At 35.9% G+C, this 19,466-nt stretch overlaps 1 protein-coding gene and 1 pseudogene across 1 annotated transcript in view; both read right to left on the minus strand.

Moving 5' to 3' along the window:
- Nucleotides 1-3,446: 3,446 nt before the first annotated feature.
- Nucleotides 3,447-19,466, minus strand: part of UHRF1BP1L (UHRF1 binding protein 1 like) — a 105,563-nt gene continuing 89,543 nt past the window's right edge. Inside the window, exons 20-21 of the mRNA XM_040637368.1 lie at nt 6,090-6,283; nt 3,447-4,423 (exon numbers count right to left, since the gene is read on the minus strand). Of these exons, the coding sequence (XP_040493302.1) occupies nt 4,304-4,423; nt 6,090-6,283 (314 nt within the window). The 3' untranslated portion in view covers nt 3,447-4,303. The remainder of the gene's footprint in view (nt 4,424-6,089; nt 6,284-19,466) is intronic.
- On the minus strand, nt 17,599-19,188 carry LOC103676516 (annotated as a pseudogene).

Below are 19,466 nucleotides of genomic sequence, written 5' to 3' on the forward strand. Positions count from 1 at the left end.
TCAAAGAGTCTGACCCTTTAAAAAACTACCACCACCTACTTTCTGCCTATGCCCCATCTCCTCTCAAACCAACTGAGAGGGAAAACTTAATGCATTAAAAACATCCTTGATACTTTATCCATTCATTTTAGTCTTTCAGTGATTTATTGAGCACCTACTATGTACCAATCACTGTATGAGGCATAAAGAATACAAAGTTGAACACGGACAACAAAAACACAATTCCTGTCCTCATGGAGTTTACAGTCTAAAGTCTACATTAATCAAATACATATAAAATTACGAAGATGTTCAATGCTAACGAGAGGTATGTGTTCATGTGATAATATACAACAGTGGGTCTTACTGTGTGACTGAAATTAAGGAACGCTTCCCTGAGGAAGTGATGAATGAGCTAAGATCTGAAATACAAATAAGAATTCAGCTTGGCAATGAACAGGGGAAGGCATTTCAAGCCAAAGAAACACAATGTTCCTACGGTAGAAGAAGCAGTTTAATTCTCACTTATTCCATATACTTCAAGGGCAATGAGTACCAATAAGTAACTGAAACATGGTATGCAATGAGGCTAAGTGGTAGTAATAACAACTAACCTCTACTGAGTGTTGTTTTTTTTTTAAGATTTTATTTATCTGACAGAGACAGCCAGAGAGCACAAGTGGGAGGAATGGCAGAGGGAGAGAGAAAGAAGTAGACTCCCCATGTAGGCCAGTAGGCACCCCTGAACATGGGGTTCAATCCCAAGACCCTGGGATCATGACCTGAGCAAAAGCAGACACTTAACCAACTAAGCCACCCAGGTGCCCTAATTGAGTGTTTTTAAAATTATGTGCCTTTGAGACATTAACTCTTTTAATGCTCAGAATTATACTAAAAAGTAAATAGTGGCTCTAATATATAGGTCACATAAATATTTTTGTTTTCATCTTAAGAGCAAGAAAAAGCCATTAAAATATCTTAAGCTAGGGGTGAGAATAGGGGTAACAGGGGCTGCCTTGATTAAAACTGCACTTCAAAAGAGACTTCTGCCTGCAGTAGGGTGGATCAGAGGAGGGCCAGAAGAGTTGTAGGAAGACGAGTGAGGAGGCAACTGCAGTAAAACAGGCAAAAGATGCTGATTATAGCGAGGGAGGTGGTGAGAAGTGGAGAGACGCAGACACATTTGAGAGGTTACAGAACCTGGTAAAGAACTGATAGTGTGGGGAAAAGTTAGGGAAAGTGTCCAAGAGTAGTTCAAGGTTACTAGTTTGGGAACCAGGGTGATATTGGTACCATTCACTGAAATAGGAAATACGTTGATTAGAGTGGAGGTTAAAAAAACCTGTTAAAGTGGAACTCCTGTAGTGACAAATATCAAGTAACTACAATAAAAATCCAGAAAGGAGTTTCTGGTTAATTTTTCCACATATATTTTTGTGCAATCAGACATCGCCATTCCTACGTGGCTTAAATTAAAATAACACTTCATCACAACTAATGTCACATGGTGGTCTTCTGAAATTCCAGGACAAAACGAGAAAAGAAAAAAAGACAAGACACCGAGAAAATGTTTCTGATGTACAAAAAATTAAAAGGCAAAATATGATTACCATTTCCTTCCCTGATCATTAACATCTCCGCTAGAGATTTAGGGAAAAAAATCAAAATATGGCAACTTTTTTTCTAATTTATGGTCATTAAATAACTCTGGTAAGTCTATCCTAGGGTTATTCCTATACTTCTCACACTGTGAAAAAAGTTGGGGTTAACATAAAAATTCTCCCACTATCTTTTAAATAGTGTGAAAAAATATACACACATCACACACACACACAATTAAAAATATATTTATCTTTAAAAGAAAAACAGATAAAAGAAAGTAAGTGATTCCTCTCCCTACCTCTGGCAAAATCTGTGAACTAATGATGAAGGTAAAATAAAAGCATATATCTGGGATCTAAATCAAAAGGTCAAGTTATTCATTGTGATTTCAGTCAAATCGCTTGTTCTTTTTAAGCCTTAGGTTTTTTTTTTAACTTCTAAAATGTCAGTAATACCTACCTCCCAGATTTGTTGTGAGAATTACATGAGATAATGTTTCTGAAAGTGTTTAATGAATTTTACATCTCTATAAAAACAGTACTCACTATAAATTTTAAAAAATCCAACAAAGCATACAAAACGCTCAGACCCATGTTAATTATCACCCCTACTGTTTATATACTTTTCTTGAGAAGGCCAAGTAAACTGAAAAGGAATAAGGAAAATATTCAGCTTCTGTAACGCTAAATGATTACACCATAAATTGAAAACTTCTATGGAGCAAATAGGTCAATCCTGAGAAACTGTCAGCTCTGAAGACATTAATGTCCCATCAATCCTGCTTTTCTAGAAGAGGCTGTTTTGTTGAATACATACCTACAAATCAAAAGTACTCTACACTATAGATACAAGCTGTATGTTTTAAATCTTTAACCAGACCTTTGCTTTAATCTAAGACTACGATATAGTTTTAAATTAACATGGTTTAATGGGATTTTTAAAATACTCTGAGGTAAAAAAATTAACAATTTAATTTGTTCTTTGCTGTATCCTTAGCTCCAAAAGCAGCGTCAGTATTTTTTTTTTTTTTAATTTATTTGACACAGAGAGAGCACAAGTAGGCAGAGTGAGAGGCAGAGTGAGAGGCAGAGAGAGAGGGAGAAGCAGGCTCCCTGCAGAGCAGGGAGCCCCATGTGGGACTCGATCCCAGGACCCCGGGATCATGACCTGCGCCGAAGGCAGACGCTCAACCAACTGAGCCACCCAGGCGCCCCAGAGTCTGTATTTTTAAATAATATCAATGAAAATGGATGTCACAGAAGGAAAAAAAAAAAGGCCAGTATTGTTTTCAGTGAACTCTAAATCACTCCAACACTTAATGTAAATGAAACATGTATTTGCATCTAAGTATTCAGATATAGGAATGGCTATATAAGTCATGCCAAACAAGCAAAGCACCATAAAGTGTCATAATGTTTAAAATTTTCAAGTATCTTAAAGAAAGAGCAGTCTGAGCTGTTTCATATTATAGCTTAGATATATTTATGTTTTAAGAATGTTAATGTTAAAATAGACCCTACTTAGTTTAATTCTATCAGAAATATATTTTAAATCTTTAAAAATGTCTGTTTCTTAAGCACTCATAAACTTATTTCATAACACATGATTTTCTCTCTCGTGTTGGTTTCAACCTTAACAATCCCTGGAAAATAGAATTCAAAATTTACCAATTATTCTTATTATAGAAGATAGTATTTGTGTCACATACACCTTTAATCAAAACTAGCTTTATAAATACAATATGTGCAAACATCTACCTAATGATACTACAAGAATGGTATGAAATTATTTTACGTATATGAAAAGAAAATTCTCTGAAAACATTCCCCTCCTTAAACAGAGAAAGGATAAAGAAATAATAGAAATAGTATTAATTAAAATTCTTATATTTACAAATGCTGCCAAATTTAGGATAAATTACTCTTTCAGTTCTAACAATAACTGTTCAAAGGAATGTACAAGTAATGCTTTTTAAATCAGTTGGCCATATACTGTAATGTTTTGCTTTTTTACAGTTTGTGCTTTTTATTTTTACATTTGTATGATCCTTTTAGTTGAAAACTATACCTTTAACTTATACAATTTATTCATCATTTTAAATGATTTCTTTTTCACATTCTCAAGTTACTTTATAAGATCAGTAGGGTGATGATTTTCGAATTTTCAAACCCAGTCAATATAATTTATTAACTTGATTGGACTTTTCCACAGTAATTAAATAATTATAGATTTAAGTACATAATTCTAATAACATTTAAAATGTAAGCCTCCTTTTAAATTACATTAGCCCTAAAAGCATTTGAATCTTTGTAAATAATAGTAAATTATTAACAAATAGTGATAAACAAAATCAGCAATCTGTGAGAACACAACAGATTTCCATTTTTCTTTTTAAAAAGTGCCTATAATGTGATATCAAAATTAGGAAATGACATCTTCTTTCCATTAGGCATGTGATTATTTTACAGTATGTGTTGACTTCCCTCTCTCATACCAGTTTAAACGAGTTTGGTTAAACCCCCAAACACAAAACCACCAGAAGACTGTAATGCCGTACCTCCTACTTTCTAAACTGGCTTTGGAACAGTCACCACTTCATCACATTCTATTTTATTTTATTGTCTTTTCATGAAAAGGAAAGTCTTCCACTAACTGGTAACATAACATAAATATAACCTCCCTACACCAGAGCTATAATTTCAATTTTTGACTGCCACTCCTGCTATTCAACTGTCATCTTCTTTATATGATGAAGAAGAGCATCTTTTTCCAAGTGAGCCTCTGCAAGAGCCATTTTAGCTTTGGCCAATTCCTGTTTAAGAGATTCATTCTCTTCCATGAGCTGAAATGATAAATGTGGAAAATAAGATAATTTAATCATTTTCAGAAAACACAGACTATTCATATAGTATCTAAAGGTGTGACACTTGGGACAGTAAAAATACCCAATACTGGTGAGAGTACACTTAAGCTGAAATTGCTTTGAGAAGCACACTTTAAAATATTCATAGATTTGACCCAGCAATTTAAAACAAGAATTCACTCCTAGTTTCCAAATCTAATAGTGATTTTGTTTAATTTCAGTTTCTCTGGACCTCTCTGTGTTTCTACACACTGCTGGCCTTGCTCTTCCTTCCTAAGCCTCTCTCTTTTGCCTTTTATGCCTCAGCTCCTTCATGTTTATCTCTTTCCACCTACAGACTTTACTTCTTTTCCTCTGCTGTTTAAGAACCCTTAAATTTTACTATGTTGTTAGATTCCATAATTGGTCATCTTATCAATTGAGTCACTCTCTTAGATGATCTCATCTACTCCTATGGTTCTAACTACCACATAACTTGATCCAGCATGAACCTCCGTCTCGAGCTACAGACCCATATTCTGAATTTCTCACTAAATATTTTCATCTAGATGGCCAATAGGTCTCCTTCCCCACATTAAGACTCAGCTCAAGAACATTATCCTCTTGGAACTATTCCCTAACCCCTATCTATGACGATTTAATGATAAAACTAAGAACTTTCTCCCCCCAAAAATATATTTATATAGATATACTAATATATAAACATTTAATTTCAAAGAGTTGTCAGACTTCTTAGTCCCAGCTTAAGAATTCTTGCCTTTATAGACCAAGTTGGGTATTTCCCTATAGTTCTCCAATCCCCAGCACAGCACTTGACACAGTATGTTATGACCTTAATTACACACCCTCAACTTTCCCACTAGGCTTTGAGTTTCTTGATAGGGATGATATATTGTTCAATTTTATATTCTTAGCTCAAAGCTGACATCCAAAAGATTCTGGTGAACAGATGAATGAACTCATTCTTTGGTTCTACATAGAGAATTAAAATTCTGCTGGATATAATAATAACAAAAAGAACTCAAATGTTAACATGTTAACAAATATTAAGAGGAAGGATTAGAAATAACAGTACATTCACATCCATGTTACTCTGCCGTTAACAATAAATATGAAGCATATGTAGCAATATGGAAAAATATCTGTTAAACCATGTTAAATAAAAAAATATATAGTGTATATATACTAGAATAATAATTGTTTTGAAAAATTATGGAAAAGAGCCTGAGAGGAAAAATTTTTTTAAATATATTGATAGTACCACAGAAAGTTAGAATGCATTAAAGTTGTTTAAAAACATTTTTCCAATGTTTTGAAATATTATAATACTTTTGCAAACTTAACAATAAGATAACAAAATGAATATATCTTCCAGGAATCTTTTCTAGATTCCAGGAACTAGTACTGTCCCACATTCACTCCTCTACTTTCCATTAAACTATAACCTCTGTGAAGACTGGGAATGTTCCAGTCTTGCTCAACACTATTTCCATAGCATCTAACACAGTGCCTGGGCAAGCACTCATAAACAGGTACTCAAGAAACATCATTTAAATAAGTAAATAAATAACATTTTAACTTTTTAGTATCTAATATTTTTTTTAATTGTCAAAACTGAATGAGAATAAATTAGCTTTCCCATTACCTGTTCCCTAGTAAAATCAAAGGAGCACTCTGGAAAGTTAACTGACTGAGAAGGCCAAGGAACCTCTGGACTCGTCTGAGTGGCTTGAGTGACACTGTGTTGTTTCTTCAGATCATACTTTTCACTGGTAAGCAGCACTGAATCACTTTTGACTTTTTTTTTCAAATCATTTCCAGTGTTAAGCATCTGAGAATCTGATCAAATAAAATGCTCAGATAACATTGTAAAATACATGATAAATATTAAGTTCTATTGTGAAAAACTAATTTTTAAAAATATATCTCTATTAGTATGAAGACATTATTATTAAATAGAAAAACAATAAAGTCAATAAAACCAAAAGCTTGAATATTGAACAGATAAACAAAATCAACAAAAGTTTAAACTGACAAGAAAGGAAAATAAATTGTTAGAATCAGAAATTAAAAAGGTAGGGGCGCCTGGGTGGCACAGCGGTTAAGCGCCTGCCTTTGGCTCAGGGCGTGATCCCGGCGTTGCAGGATCGAGCCCCACATCAGGCTCCTCCGCTGTGAGCCTGCTTCTTCCTCTCCCACTCCCCCTGCTTGTGTTCCCTCTCTCGCTGGCTGTCTCTATCTCTGTCAAATAAATAAATAAAATCTTAAAAAAAAAAAAAGAAATTAAAAAGGTAAAGTTACTATTAATCTTACAGAAATAAAAGCGATTAAAAGGAATACTATGAACAACTGTATGCCAATAAATTAGATAACTTAAATGAAACAGAATAATTAACCAAAACACAAACTACCAAAATGGACTCAAGAAGAAATGGACAATGCAAATATACATATAGCATGTAAAGAGGATGAATCAAGAATCAAAAAAACTAACCACAAAGAAAAGTCCAGGCCCAGATGCTTCAACGGTGAATTATATCAAACATTTAAATAACAATTAACTACAAATCTTTACAGACTTTTCTAAAAATTGAGGAGGAGCATTTCTGAATTCATTATATGAAGCCAGACAAAGAAACCACAAGAAAACTAAAATCAATATGCTTATAAATATGAACATAAAAATCCTCAATACAGTATTAGCAAACTGAACCCAGCAATATATATAAATAATTATACACCATCACCAAGGGCAATTTATCCCAGGAATGCAAGAGTGATTTAATATCCAAAGGTCAATTAATGTAATACATCACATCAATACAATAAAATAAAAGCTACAAGATCATTTCAGTAGATGCAGAAAAAACTTTTGAAAAAATCAACACTTTCCCATTAAAAACACTCCGCAGACTAGGAACAGAAAGGAACTTACTCAATTTGATAAAGGGCATCTACAAAAAACCCACAGTTAATACCATACTTAATGGTAAGAAACTGGACATTTCCCCACTAAGATCAGGAATAAGACAAAGATATTTGTTCTCACCATTTTTACTCAACATTGTCCTAGAGGTTCTAGCCAATGCAATTAGGCAAACAGAGTAAAAGGAATCCAGATTAGAAAGGATAAAATGAAACTATCTCTATTCACAGATGACATGATCAGATTACACATACATACATAGAACTAGAGAATCCACTAAAAAATCTTGGAACTAACAAATGATTTCAGCAAGGTTGCAGGATACAAGGTCAATATACAAAACTCAATTGTTATTCTAAGCACATGTAATAAACAATCAACTTAGAAATACTTAAAAATAAATCTAACCAAAAAAAGTATAAAACTTATGCTCCGAAAACTACAAGTTTTCAGTAGTCTCTTTGACATCAGCCATAGAAACATTTTTCTAGATATGTTTTCTGAGGCAAGGGAAATAAAAGCAAAAATAAACTACTGGGACTACACCAAAATAAAAAGTTTCTGCACAGCAAAGGAAACAATCAACAAAACTAAAAGGTAACCTATGGAATGGGAGATTTATTTATTTATTTATTTATTTATTTATTTATTTATTTATTTGAAAAAGAGAGAGCATGAACAGGAGGGGCAGAGGGACAGGGATGTACAGTATGGTGACTAACATAATATAATAAAAAATATTATTATAATAAAATTAAATTAAATTAAAAAAGAGGGGCAGAGGGAGAGAGAATCTCAAGCAGACTCTGCACTGAGGTTGGAGCCAGACGTGAGGCTTGATCTCACGACCCTGAGATCACAACCTGGGCTGAAACCAAAAGTTGGACGCTTAAGCAACTGTGCCATCCAGGGGCCTCTGGGAGAAGATATTTGCAAATGACACATCTGATAAAGGGTTGGTATCCAAAATATATAAAGAACTGATACAACTCAACACCCCAAATCCAAATAATCCAATTAAAAAATGGCAGAAGACATGAACAGACATTTCTCCAAAGAAGACATCCAAATGGCCAACAGACACATGAAAAGATGCTCAACATCATTCATCATTATCAGGGAAATGCAAATCAAAACTACAATGACATATCATCTCATACCTGTCAGAATGGCTAAAACCAAACACACAAGAACAGTGATTGTTGAGGAGGATGTGGAGAAAAAGAAACACTTGTACACTGTTGGTGGGAATGCAAACTGGTGCAGCCAATGTGGATAACAGTATGGAAGTTTCTCAAAAAAGTTAAAAATAGAACAAGCCTTGGACCCAGTAATCACAGTACTGGGTATTTACCGCCCCAAAATACAAAAGCACTAATTCGAAGGGATACATGCACTCCTATGTTTATTGAAACATTATTTACAACAGCCAAATTATGGAAGCAGCCCAAGTGTCCATGGATAGATGAATGGACAAAGAAGACGTGGTCTATATAGAGAATGGAATATTACCAGCCATAAAAAAGAATGAAATCTTGCCATTTCCAACAACATGGACAGAGCTAGACAGTATAATGCTAAGCAAAATAAGTCAGTCAGAGAAAGACGAATACCACAGGATGTCACACATACGTGGAATTTAAGAAACAAATGACCAAAGAAAAAAAGAGAGACAAAACAAACCAAGACACAGACTCTTAACTATAGAGAACAAACTGATGGTTATCAGAGGAGAAGTGGGTGGGGGGATGGGTGATATAGGTGATGGGGATTAAAGAATACACTTATCATGATGAAATAAATAAGTAAACCCAAAACTATAATGATAAACCACTTCATACCCACAAGATGCCTATAATCGAAAAGTGATAGAATAATGAGTGTTGGCAAATAAGTGAAGTTGGAACCCCCAAACACTGCTAGTGGTAAATACATAAAATGGTGCAGCCCCTTTGGAAAACAGTGTGGCAGTTCCTCAAATGATTAAAAATAGTTACTGTATGTCCCAATAAGTCTTAGATATATACCTAAGAGAAACAAAAACTTATACAAACATTTACAGCAGTACAATTCATAATAGCCAAAAAGTAGAAACAACTTAAATATCCATCAAGCAATGGATGGATAAACAAAATGCAGTATGTCCCATAAAATAAATATATTATTTAGCCATACAAAGGAATGAAGTACTAATATATGCAACAACACTAATGAACTTTGAAAATATCAAGTGAAAGAAGTTAGTCACAAAAGGCAGTAATACTGTATGACTTCACTTATATGAAATGTCCAGGCTAGGCCAATATACAGAGTCAAAAAGTAAATTAGTGGCTGCCTAGGGCTGGAGAAGGATTAGGGACAGACTGCTGGTAAGGATGGTTTTTTAGGGTGAAGAAAATGTTCTAAAACTGTGGTGATAATTGCACCTTTTTTTGATTTGATTATTTGTTTCTTGTGTATTGAGTTTGTTCATAGCAGCATTGTCCACAATAGCCAAATTGTGGAAGGAGCCGAGATGCCCCTCAACAGATGACTGGATTAAGAAGATGTGCTCCATATATACAATGGAATATTACTCAGCCATCAGAAAGAACGATTACCCAACATTTGCAGCAACATGGACGGGAGTGGAGGAGATTATGTTAAGTGAAATAACTCAAGCTGAGAAAGACAATTATCATATGGTTTCACTCATTTATGGAACATAAGAAATAGCAGGAAGATTGGTAGGAGAAGGAAGGGAAGAAGGAAGAGGGGGTAAACAGAAGAGGGAATGAACCATGAGAGACTATGGACTCTGGAAAACAAACTGAGGGTTTCAGAGGGGAGGGGGTGGGGGATTGGGATAGGCCGGTGTTGGGTATTAAGGAGGGCACATATTGCATGGAGCACTGGGTGTTATACGCAAATAATGAATCATGGAGCACTACAACAAAAACTAAGGATGTACTGTATGGTGACTAACATAATAAAAAAAATTATTTTAAAAAAAAGAAAAAGAATCTAATCTCACTCCATTGTCAATAATTCCCCTGAACTACTTCAAGGATGCCTTAAAATTTATCAAGCATAAATATTTTATTTTCTGCTACTTTTCTGTGTTAATGACAAACCTTATTTCACTGAAAGGAGAGAAACGGTCTGCATGAACTGTAATGGCTTAGAATTTTTTGATATTTCCTTGAGATTCACTAAATAGAAGTTTCATAAGTATTTAAAATTTCCTGTTTTTTTAATCCAAATACATACTCATATAGATATATGCACATATACATGTATATATACATAAAATTTAAGCTGTTAAATACGTTATTCAAATTCTCCATAATTGATTTTTATGTACTTATTTTTAAAGTTTTTTTTTTTTAAGATTTTATTTATTTATTTGACAGAGAGATAGCCAGTGAGAGAGGGAACACAGCAGGGGAGTGGGAGAGGAAGAAGCAGGCTCCCAGTGGAGGAGCCCGATATGGGACTCGATTCCGGAATGCCGGGATCACTCCCTGAGCCGAAGGCAGACGCTTAACGACTGCGCTACCCAGGCGCCCCTAAAGTATTTTTAAATGTACTCTGAAGCATGTTAAATTTTCTCAATGATTATAGTATCTTAATAAGAACGATTCCAAACAGGTTTGCTTTATATTTTTCAGTTATGTTGTTAGATGGATCAAGGTTTATGACTGGTGTGTGTTTTGGGAGGTCTCTAATCAATATGAAATCTTTCTTTGGGGCCAATACCTTTAACAGGCACTTCACCAAGGAGATACACAGATGGCAAATAAGCATATGAAGAGGTGCTCCACATCACATGTCATCAGGGAAATGCAAATTAAAACAACTTACCACTGAACAATGATTTAGAATGGCCAAAATCCAGAATAGACAACAAATGCTAGAGACAAGGTGGAGCAACAAGAACTCTCATTCACTGCTGGTGAGAGTATGAAATGGCACAGCCACTTTCTTACAAAATGAAACATACTCTTACCATAAAACTCAGCGATCACTTTCCTTGTTATTTACACAAGGGAGGTGAAAACTTAGGTCCACACAAAAACCTGCACATGGATGTGTATAGTAGTTTATTTACAACTACCCCAAACTGGAAGAAACCACAATGTTCCTCCATAGGTTGAATGGATAAACCGTGGTACATACAATGGAATATCACTCAGCTCTAAAAAGGAATCAGTTACTAAGCCTTGGGGGAAAAAAAAAAAAAGAGTAGGAATCTTTAATGTATATTACTAAATGAAAAAAAGCCAATCTAGGAAGGCTACATACCATATGATTCCAACTATATGACATCCTGGAAAAGGTAAAACTACGGAGACAGTAATAACATTGGGGTTGGGGTGGGGAGAGAGGATAAACAGGTAGAGCACAGCGGATTTTTAGAGCAGTGAAACTACTCTGTTTGTTACTATAATGGTGGATATATGTCATTATATGTTTGTCCAAACTTACAGACAGAATGTATAACACCAAGAATGACTCTAATGTAAACTATGGACGTTGAGCGATAACGATGTGTCAGTGTAGGTTCATCAACTGTAACAAAAGTTATCACTCAGGTGGAACATTTTATAATGGGTGAGGTTATGCATCTGTGGGGGCAACAGGTATATGGGAAATCTCTATACCTTCTGCTCAGTTTTGCTATAAACCTTAAAATGCTCTAAAAAAACATCTAAAAAATACCTCTCTGTCCCATTCTCTACTTTTAGTTTTAAATTTAATGTTTCTGATACTCATTTCCTTTTTTTTAAGCTTTTGGTATATATATTTTTTTCCATCACCTATTTTCAGTGTTTTTGTCAGTTTATTTAAAAGGACTATCTTCTTGCCACACATACCTGGAATTTTTTCCCCTAACACTATCTTAGTGCCTCTATCTTTTAACAAGGGAATTTAAACCATTCATATTTACTACAATGACTTCATTGCTGTATTCTAATTTTATCTACTTATCATGCTTCCTTTTTATTCCATTTTTAATTTTCTGCCTTTTGTTAGATATTTTTTTTAAGATTTATTTATTTATGAGAGACAGAGAGAGTGAGCAAGAGAGAGCACAAGCAGGGGGAGAGGGAGAGGCAGACACTCCTTTGAGCAGGAAGCCCAACATGGGGCTCAATCCCAGGACCCTGGAATCATGACCTGAGCTGAAGGCAGATGCTGCCCAGGCACCCTGTGTCTTTTGTTAGATTAACTGGATATTTTTATCCAGGTTTTTCCCTAGTCCTAATGGTTTAAAGATTATTCATTATCTTTGGTCATCTAAGGTTATATATACAATATCAGCACATATTACTTAAACACACATTGTTCTACCAAAGTCTAGTGTAATTTCCCCCTCAAAAGGACAAAAACTTAAAAAAAAAAAAAGACAAAAAAGTTAGCACTATTTTATTCCCTATTCCCCTTCCTTTTTCCCCCATTGCAACCTCTATTACAGAGGTCATTTAGAATTTTAGTTACACAATAAAGCCAATTTTCCCTATACATGAACAAATATTTTAACTCCAAGTTTTACTGGTTTCTTTACTTATTATTGTTCCTTATTAATTTTTCATTTTAACTAAGCAAATTGTCCTTATTTTTGCCTTTAAAAAAAAGTTAAGGTTCAAATTATTTTCCCATAGAACTCTGAAGATATTGTCTTTTAGCATCCAATGTTGCCAATGGAGAGTCTGATGCAAATAAATGATTTTCATCCTTTTTCTTTTTCTCTCTAGAAGATTTTAAGACTTTTCTCTTTATCCTCAGTTTATGAAATGTCACCAATATGTCTAAGTAAGAGTTGTTTTTCACTCACTTGGCTCTGCGTTTAGTTGGCTCTATCAATTTGAAGGCTTATTTCTTCCTTCAAATTTGGGACATCTCATTACTGCTTTGATGATGTTTTCTACGTCTTTTTATTCTGTTCTTTCTGGAACTCTTTAGATACATGCTAGAATTTCTGGCTCTATCCTTCGTGTGTGTGTGTGTGTGTGTGTGTGTGTGTGTGTGTGTATCTGGCCTCCTGAACACCAAAGGTCAAAAAAAGATGTTCTGGGATGTCTGGGTGGCTCAGTTGGTTAAGTGTCTGCCTTCAGCTCAGGTTATGGTCCCAGGATCCTAGGATCAAGTCCAGCATCGGGCTCCTGCACAGCAGGGAGCCTGCTTCTCCCTTTCCCTGCTGCTCCCCCTATTTGTGCTCTCACGCATATTCGCTCTGACAAATAAATAAATCTTAAAAATAAAAAAAGATATGTTTCTCTTACTAAATGCCCTCCTATCCTATCCACACACCTCCACATCTTTATAGATTCCTTTCCCCTAGACTTCTTTCCCTGTTCCCATGGCCCAAGATACCTCCTGCACACTGAACTATGTTTTGCTAGAACTACGGACCTTGGAGCTCCTTTGCCTCTCTATTTTCCTTTCACTCTTTCCCTATTGTTTGTCTTTCTTAATAATTATCTCAATGTTTTTACCATATTTTTTAAGCTTGTTTTTACTTCCTCCCACTTTCTTTAGAGTATATTTTGTTCAGTCTTCTATATCTGTGCTATCCAAACAGCAGCCATTTGGAAACATGTGGCTATTAAGATTTAAATTAATTAAATAAAATTCAAATCTACTTCCTTAGTGGCACTGGCCATATTTCAAGTGCTCAATAGCCACTTCATTATAGGTTATGGAACATTTCCATGAGCATGAAGTTTTACTGTACATTGTTGTTCTAGACAACCTAGTCAACCTTTAGCTGTATCCATTGTTTTTAAGCTGTCTTTATTCACCCAGTCATTAAACAAGTATGTCTTTTGAAGATCTACTAGGTAAGACAGTATTTTAGCAGATAGGGATAGCAATGTACAAATGAATTCCTGCTCTCCTGTAATTCACATTCTACTCAATAAGAAAGAAAGAATATAGTATATCAAAAGGTTCTAATCATTCACTGAGAATAAAGCAGGGTTAGGGAGAAAAGGAGCTGCTGAGGATGGGAGAAGGATGGATGGAAGAAAATCTCTGTAAGGGGAGATTTGATCAGAGACTTGCAAAAAGTAATGAAGTGAGGCAGGGGGATATCTGAGGGAAGAGAATTACAGGCAAAAGTAGTAGCAAGTAAAAACACCCTGAAATAGGAGTATGCCTCTGACAGGAGGTCAAAGTGACAGGAGTAAATGGTGCAAAGGGATAGCAGGAAGTAAGGATAGAGAAAAGCAAAGAATAAGATCATGTTGGACTTTGTAAGTCCCTGGAAGGACCTCAGTAATTTTAACTGACTTGAGAAAGGAAGCCAGTGGAGAGGCATTAGCTGAGAAGTTATTTGATATAAATTACATTTAAAAAATGGCACTCTGGTTGCTGGGTTGACAACAATGTAGGGAAACAAAGGCAGAAGACACACAACTTAGGAATTAATTATAATAATTCAAGCAGTTTTGAAAGTGCTAGCGTTATAGATGGTGGGAAAAGGTCCAACTATGGTTATCTCTTAAAGATAGATCTGGTGGGTTTTAGGTAAGCTATTTTCTCAAAGATTTTTAACTGGTTATTTTCCATAAGAGCTTGTTCTTATTTTATGAACTCAAAATCCTATCATGTATCTTTAAGAGTCTCCACTTTTCTTTAGCATCAACTGTATTATTCATTTATTTTTTTGTCTCTTACGGATTTTTGAAGTAGGCATTTTGTCATTTATCTCACCCATCCAACATCAGAATCCCTTTCCGTATTCGAAGAATTTCATACTTTATGAGTTTTTTGGGGAGTAAAATCTGCTTCCTTCATATTACTCAGCTATCAGAAAGAACGAGTTCTCAACATTTGCTACAACATGGACAGCACTGGAGGAGATAATGCTAAGTGAAATAAGTCAAGCAGAGAAAGACAACTATCATATGATTTCTCTCATCTATGGAACATAAGAACTAGGATGATCAGTAGGGGAAGAAAGGGATAAAGAAAGGGGGGGTAATCAGAAGGGGGAATGAAACATGAGAGACTATGGACTATGAGAAACAAACTGAGGACTTCAGAGGGGAGGGGGGTGGGGGAATGGGATAGACCGGTGATGGGTAGTAAGGAGGGCACGTATTGCATGGTGCACTGGGTGTTATACACAACTAATGAATCATCGAGCCTTACATCGGAAACCGGGGATGTACTGTATGGTGACTAACATAATATAATAAAAAATCATTAAAAAAAAAAAAATCTGCTTCCTTCAATAAATGTTGGAAAATACTACCAAAATTTCTAGATTCCTTTTCATGCATGTGACCCAGATATTATTGCCTGTGACCCAGTACAATCAAATTGTACTCACTCTAGATTTCCCTCAGATACTAAAGGAAAGGAAGAGAACTTTCTCTTTCTGGGGATACCAGCAGTGACAGTAGAGGCAAAGTCAAGTTCCTAAGTAAAAAAGCTCAAACACTGCTGGCTGCAGCAGCTGCAGTAAAGCTGAACTTACACAACAATAGTGACAGTAGTGCAAAATGTAAAATCAAGTGGCCAGTGTCAGGCAGCAGCGTTTCCCATCACACCAGATTACACTGTACTATGGTTTGGGGGCATGGATCTGGAAGGTAAACCTTGAGCCTGGTTCTCCAGATCTCTTGTGATTCTAAAATATATTTAAAAAGCTTTGTTAAAAAATAATTTACATGTCCCATTTATCCATTTAGAATGTGTGACTCACCAATGGTACCATCATCACCACGATCACTTTTAGAACATTTTTTTTTTAAGATTATTTATTTATTTATTTGAGAGAGTGAGAGAAAGAGAGAGTGAACAAGAAGGGGGAGGGGCAGGAGAAGCAGACTCCCTGCTGAGCAGGATGCCCAACAGGCGGATCAATCCCAGGACTCTGGGATCATGACCTGAGCTGAAGGCAGATGCTTAACCGACCGAGCCACCAGGCACCCAGAACGTCTTCACCACCCTCAAAATCCACCGTACATATAAGCAGTTTCTTCCCATTCTTTTCTATCCCACCTTTCAGCCCTAGGCAACCGCTAATTTACTTTGTGTCTTTACAGATTTGCCTCTTCTGTGCATTTCATGTAAATGGAATCATATAATATATGGTCTTTCATGACTGTCTTTCCTCATTTACCAAAATGTTTTCAAAGCTTCCATGTTATAGCATGTATTAGTATTTTATTCTCTTTATTGCTGAATAATAATCCATTGTATGGATATACCACATTTTCCTTGTCCATTTATAGCATGATATTTGGGTTGTTTCCACTTTTGGGCTATGATGAATACTGTCCTTGTCAACATCAACATTCATGTACAAGTTTTTGAGTGGACCTCTGTTTTTACTTCTCTTGAGTGGAACTGCTGGGTCATAAGTAATGGTTTAACTTTCTGAGTTACTGCCAAATTATTTCCCAAGCACCCACACCATTTTACAAGCCCAGCAATGTAGGAGGGTTCCAATTTCTGCACATCCTCCCACCACTTGTTATCATCTGTCTTTTTGATTAGTCATCTTTGTGGGTTTGAAGTGTTATCTCATTGTGGTTTTGATTTACATTTCTATAATGGCTAATGATGTCAAGCATCTTTTCATGTGCTTTTGGCCGGCCATTTTTATATATTCATCAGAGAAATATCTGTTCAAATCTTTGCCTATTTTAAAATTGGGTTATTTATCTTTTTCAGTTTCTGTTCATTTGTTCATTTGTTTTTCAAGGAACATTTAATAACAATGTAGATAACATATGCTTATCTAACATGGTACTTAAAATTTTTTAAATCACTGAAGCTAAAGCAAACCATCTTGTTCGTTGGGTAAAAAGGGTCTGCTTAATGTGTGTACACTGCAGTGCAATATAAAAAATACCATTTGATTATAATTTCAGAACTTTATAATTGAGTGTCAGTGTTCTCTCTTTTTTTCATATGGGAAAAGAACACACTTTTGAAAATCACTTGAGGGGCACCTAGGTGGCTCAGTCAGTTAAGCATCTGCCTTCGGCTCAGGTCATGATCCTGGAGTCTCAGGATAGAGCCTCGCATCAGGCTCCTTGCTCAGCGGGAAGTCTGCTTCTCCCTCTGCCCCTCACCTTGCTTGTGCTCTCTCTCAAATAAATAAATAAAATCTTTAAAAAAAAAGAAAAGAAAAGAAAACTTGAAGCTTGGACAAATTCTACAGCTATATTCTTAGGATCACTCTGTAGAGTCTTCATGATTCATTCAGATGACACAAGGGAGCTTCAATTCAGCATTTTAGAGAAGACATTCCAGCTCACATGATCTCATCAGTCAGGAGAGTGTTGGTAGCAGTCACAGTGCAGGAATGAAGAAGCTGTCTCTTTACACAATAGTTATCCCATATGTCTACTTCTGTGGCTCACCTTTGTTCAAGTCCACACCCACAAGTTGATCTGATTCTGAATGTTCTGTTTGAACTTTAGTGTTTCTGAAGGTCAAAACGAGAGTTCTGAGCAAGAACCATGGTAATAATGAGCAGAAGGCCCCAAGTTGGGCCTTGCCCTTAATACTGGGCTTATATTTAATCAAGTCTTCTGCCATTGCTACTTTCCTGCACTAATAGCTGGAACTACACAGCCATCATCAATAGCATTTTTAACAGCCCTCAAAACATCTCTTATTCCATCTTTGATTTGAGTGAGTGTGTGCTTATTTGGCCTTCTGACCAACAATGTGACAGAGCCAGGACTGTTACATTTCTCTTCTGCAATGTGTACTCATAGACAATTCCTGTATGTCCCAATCAATCAGGATTTAGGTCATTAAAAGAATTTAGAGCTATTCCATTGCAAGCAAGATTCAGCCTTTCCATTTTCTTCCTTTTAGCTCCACACAGAGCTACTATGCTTTCTTTTGCAAGAGCTTCTAAGGAAAAGGGGTCAATTCCCTTTTGATTAATAACAACGAATCCTTTATCTGAAACATGCAGGCTTCCTTTTTCAGTTCTTTTTTTTAACTGTCTTCAATGAATTTCTTTCCGCTTTTACAAGTTTCTCTCTTCTGCACACTTGTAAACAAAAAAAGCCAGAATTCACTTTTATTTTTTCATATTTTAATGACACATTGGATATGAGGATGTATGCATTTTCTACTTTTTCTTTTCCGTATCAGAATGCCACACCCCATGGTCCAAAACAAGACCTCTGATTAAGCTTGTATTAGTTTCAGATTTATGTTTCACCTCCATGATCTCAAACATGAAGAAGTCAATAGATTCATCCTGTTGTTTAAAGGCCAGAATGGAATCCACTACAGCCTCTGTTAAGACATTAGCAAGTTCAGCGTGCACTTTAGTATGCAGAGGTGTTCTGACCACATCTCTAAGTGTTTCCCTGTCCATTTCTTTGCTTACTTTGACTTTCCAAAAACTGAAGTGCCTTTTCCTTTACAGCTTCATATTCTTCTGTTATTATTCTGGGATGAAGACTTTCAGAAATGTGGAGATCCGCCTGTTTCAGTAGCTCTCCAATGACGAGGACATTAGAAGTGATACCATCACCAGTTATGTCATCCTGGGCTGTCACTGCTTTGGCTACTGAGCAGGCTGTTGGGTGTTGAATTTGCATTTCATGAATTAGCACATTGCCATCTTTAGCAAGCTTAATGTCTCCAGCACCAGAAACAAGCATCTTCATGGTGCCATTAGGCCCCAAGTTGGTCCTCAGCACGTCCTGCAGCCCCTGGGCTGCGCTGATGTTGACGGTCAGGGCCGCCTGGGCTCAGGCCACCTAGGCCATGGGGTTCAGTCTTCACAGACGCCATAGCTAACCAGCACAGGAAGAGGAGGAGACCAGGCATGAAGAGCGCCCAAAGCCATCTCCTTATCTTTTTCAGTTTTGCGTTAGAAGAGTTCTTTACATAGTCTGAATACCAAGCCTTTACCAGATATATGACTTATAAATATTTCTTCCATCCTGTCGGCTGTCTTTTCATGTTGACAGTATCATTTGAGGCATAAAAGTTTTAAATTCTGATGAGTCCAATTCATCTACATTTTCCTTTTGTCATTTATGCTTTTGGTGTGGTATCCGAGAAGGCTTCCTAATCCAGAGTCATTAAGATTTATTCTTATGTTTTAAGAGTTTTACATAGTTT

Source organism: Ursus maritimus, unplaced genomic scaffold (genome assembly GCF_017311325.1).
Source record: "Ursus maritimus isolate PB19 unplaced genomic scaffold, ASM1731132v1 scaffold_21, whole genome shotgun sequence".
In the NCBI taxonomy this organism is placed as follows: domain Eukaryota; kingdom Metazoa; phylum Chordata; class Mammalia; order Carnivora; family Ursidae; genus Ursus; species Ursus maritimus.